Source organism: Geospiza fortis, unplaced genomic scaffold (genome assembly GCF_000277835.1).
Source record: "Geospiza fortis unplaced genomic scaffold, GeoFor_1.0 scaffold543, whole genome shotgun sequence".
NCBI lineage: Eukaryota > Metazoa > Chordata > Aves > Passeriformes > Thraupidae > Geospiza > Geospiza fortis.
The window spans coordinates 40,007-43,669 of record NW_005054587.1 but is presented as its reverse complement, the minus strand read 5'-3'; the positions used below and the strand labels follow the sequence as shown (position 1 = coordinate 43,669).

Genomic DNA, 3,663 nt, shown 5'->3' with positions numbered 1-3,663 from the left:
AGCCTGAAGAGAGGCTGTTGGGGTGTGATGGCACCAAAATACATCAGTGTGGTTGTAACACACACTTTGAGGTGTCTGCTGAGGGGGTGGAAGAGAGCACCTAGAGCAGAGGACCCAGGTCAGATGTTGGGTTCCTCAGAAAAACCTACAGAGAGCAAAATGCCCTGAAAAACTTGTCAAAAATGGCTTTTTTTTGGTGCTAGGAAACACCAGACTCTGTTTTGATTTGATATCTTTAGCTTTGAGTGCTCTGTGTCACAAAAATCTGGGTTCTTCAGTGGTTTCATCCAAAGTTTCTCCATCTTAGAGGACTTTAGGCACTGAAAGATTTGGGCTGTGGTTATTCTGTGGTTGTAGGAGCTGAGAAGCACCTGCAGCTCTCAAAGGCTTTACAGCCTAACAGGGATGAGGAACATCTCTGAAGTAGCGAGGGACAAGGCAGGAGGAGCTGGCTCAGGACGGATTTGGAGTCTTGAGTAACAAATTTTGTGTCCGTGGTCCCTGCCTAGAGCAGAACTTGTCACATACAATCTATTCATGGTGCTGCTGTCTGGTTTAGTTCTTTGTGAGGATGGTGAGCTCCTGGCACAGGTTTTCCCAGAGAATCTGTGGCTGTTCCATCCCTGGAAATTTCCAAGACCAGGTTGGACAGGGTTTGGAGCAACCTGGGATAGTGGAAGGTGTCCCTGCCCATGGCAGGGGGTTGGAACTGGAAGATTTTAAGGCCCCTTCCAACCCAAACGGTTCCAGGATTTGAAATAACCCCTCACACATTCTTCTCACAAACCCAGACTCTCAGCACAAGGGGAAGGGTTGGTTGTACTCAATTTGTTCTCAGTTGGATGGAGACAAATCCCTCCTGTCTGGGACACCCTCCCAGCCTTTGGGAAGAGCTGGCAGAGTGGATGGCACCAGAGGAAATTCTCACTGCTGCCACTCATTCCCAAGTCCAACTTTTTTGTGTGTGTATCCAGGTCCTTCACCAAGGGGACAAACCTGACCAAGCTGGCAAATTTCTGTGATAAAGTGACTGACCTGGTGGACAAGGGATGAGCTGTGGATATTTTCTACCTGGACTTCAGGAATGACTCTGATGCTCTCTCCTATAAGATCATGGAATCAGGGAATGGTTTGGGTTGGAAGGGACCTCAAAGATCATCCAGTTCCCCCTCTGCCATGGGCAGGGACACCTTCCACTGTCCCAGGTTGCTCCAAGCCCTGTCCAACCTGGCCTTGGACACTTCCAGGGATGGGGTGGGGGGTCCACAACCTCTTAAGGAAACCTGTTCCAAAATCCTCAAGGTCAAGGCATGGTCTGGGTGGACATTTCTGAGGAAAAGCTGGGACTTCTCAGGCTGGAGAAGTGAAGGTTCAAATTGGGAATCTTATAAATGTCTGTAAATTCCTGAAGGGAGAGAGCAAAGAGGACAGAGCCAGGCTCCTTTCAGTGATTCCCAGTGCCAGGACCAGGCAAAGGACACAAACTGAAACACAGGAAACATCAGGAAACACTTTATGACTGTGAGGTTGACTGAGCGCTGGCAGAGGTTTCCCAGGGAAGTTGTGGAATCTCCATCCTTGGAGACGTTAAAACCCCACCTGGAGACAGTCCTGAATTAGAGGCTTTAGGTGGTCCTGCTTGAGGGCAGGGATTGGGCTGGTGGAGCTCCAGAGGCCCCTTCCAACCTCCCCCATTCTGTGATTCTGGCAGTTTAGGAGTCTGGCATCATTTTCTGATGCTCGACTAAAGTCAAGGAGATGCATAGATCCAGAAAACAGAAATAAATCAGCCCAAGCTCTTTCCTGTGTCATGGGGTCTCCTGTGTGTGTGGCTGTGTCTTGTTTGTCTTGTTTGACTCATCACAAGGGGTCTAAACCCAACCTGAGGCTGTGCTTTGACCACCAGACCTTTGTGTTTCTCATTCCCATCAGTCCAAATCCATCCTATTATTCCATTCCCGTTCTCAGCATGATTATTTTGGAAAATCTCTCCCAAGAGATATCTGGACAGGATCCACACTGAGACCATCCTCATGTTTTCCATCCTCCTGTTTTCCCTCCTCACAGGACACTCCTTGCAGTGTTACACGTGCAAGGAATTGACCCCAGTCCAGGAGTGCTTGAAAATTGAGAACTGCACAGAGACTGAGACCATATGCAAGACTACAATCTATTCCCTGGAGGATGGTAAGGACAATTCCTTCTTTATCCATACTTTTAACAGGAATCAGTGCTTTGACAGTGCTGCTGTGGAGACCGGTTCCTCTTTCCACTTAAAAAGTGGAGAAGAACTTCCGTGGGAGCCCCAGCTCTCAGCCTGTTGTGGGAAGCAGTGTTTGTGTGAGGGAATATTTGGTGAATCCAAGCTCCTGGTTAATGCTCAGAAATGAGATTTTAACTTTTTGCAGGGTCATGTGGTGGTAGCATAACAGGGAATGGCTTTAAACCTAAAGATGGTGAGTTTAGATTGGGATTTTAATGAATTTGATTTAGGGTGTTAGGAAGAAATGGCTCCCTGTGAGGGTGGGGAGGCCCTGGCAGAGGTGTCCTGGACAAGCCATGGTGCCCCATCCTTGGAAGTGTTCAAAGCCAGGTTGGGCAGGGCTTGGAGCAGCCTGGGATAGTGGAAACTGAGATGACAGAGAGCTTGGAATTTAACAATATTTAAATTCCTTTCCAACCCAAACCATTCTATAATTCCGACACCAACCCCTGGTCAATCAGGAGACAAAAGACAATGGCGATGCTCTCCCCTGTTTTTCCCATTCCTAACTGTTCCTGCTTTGTTCCTTTGCCGTAGTTTATCCCCACACGGGAGTCTCGACTGTCACCAAGATGTGCTCCTCTGTCTGTGAGCCCTCTGACGTGGATGGCATCGGGATGACACATCCTGTCAGCTGCTGTTTCTCTGATCTGTGCAACATCGATGGTGCAGCAAGTTTGGGGATCGGCGTTCTGCCAGTTGGGATCCTGGCAAGTTACCTCTGTGCCTTTTCCTGCACTAGACTGTGAGTGGGTGATGGGAGTCATTTATTCTGAAAATTCTATGAAGAAAATAAGCCCCCACCAGCCCAGCTTTCCACGTGGATGCCTCATGAACAACACTCAACAGCTGCCAAAAAAAATTTTTTTTTCTTCTTTTTGATATCCATACTTTCCTCCCAACTAAGAGAGAAGCAGAACACAGGAAGGCCCAACTCAGTTTTGTAAATTGATTTTCCAACAACTCCCACAAAATTAACTATGGAGTTTCTTTGTTTCTTTGCTGCGCTGATGTGGTTGAGTTTGAAGTAAAAAATTAAAATGTGTGAAGTATATTTAATGCAAAAAACCTTGAGAAAAGCCTTCCCTATCTCCTTAGAGCAGGTCCTCTCTGTCCCATCATTTTCTGCTGTTCTTCCTAGATCTCCCTCTTTGTACCCGAAAAATTTAAGGAGACATTTCTGTGTCCAAAATATGAGGCAGGAGACTGACCTTGCCATGCCAATGATCTGTTTCAGGGAGGTTAAAGTCTCATGTTCTCTGTACCCTTCTAAGCAGAATAAAAAGCATCTTGTGTTGGAAATGGTTGTAATCACATTTAAGTTTCCTTTTTTTTTATTTCCAAACTCCATCTTTCAGTATTGTTTAACAGTTAACAGGGTTGGGTTTTGGGGTCAGTAG

General features: G+C 46.8%; 1 protein-coding gene across 1 annotated transcript in view; it reads left to right on the top strand.

Annotated features, from left to right (window-relative positions):
- The window catches only part of LOC102037688 (ly6/PLAUR domain-containing protein 2-like), a 4,496-nt gene extending 1,484 nt beyond the window's left edge, over window positions 1-3,012 (top strand). Inside the window, exons 2-3 of the mRNA XM_005429930.1 lie at window positions 2,068-2,187; window positions 2,801-3,012. Of these exons, the coding sequence (XP_005429987.1) occupies window positions 2,068-2,187; window positions 2,801-3,012 (332 nt within the window). The remainder of the gene's footprint in view (window positions 1-2,067; window positions 2,188-2,800) is intronic.
- Window positions 3,013-3,663: the final 651 nt, after the last annotated feature.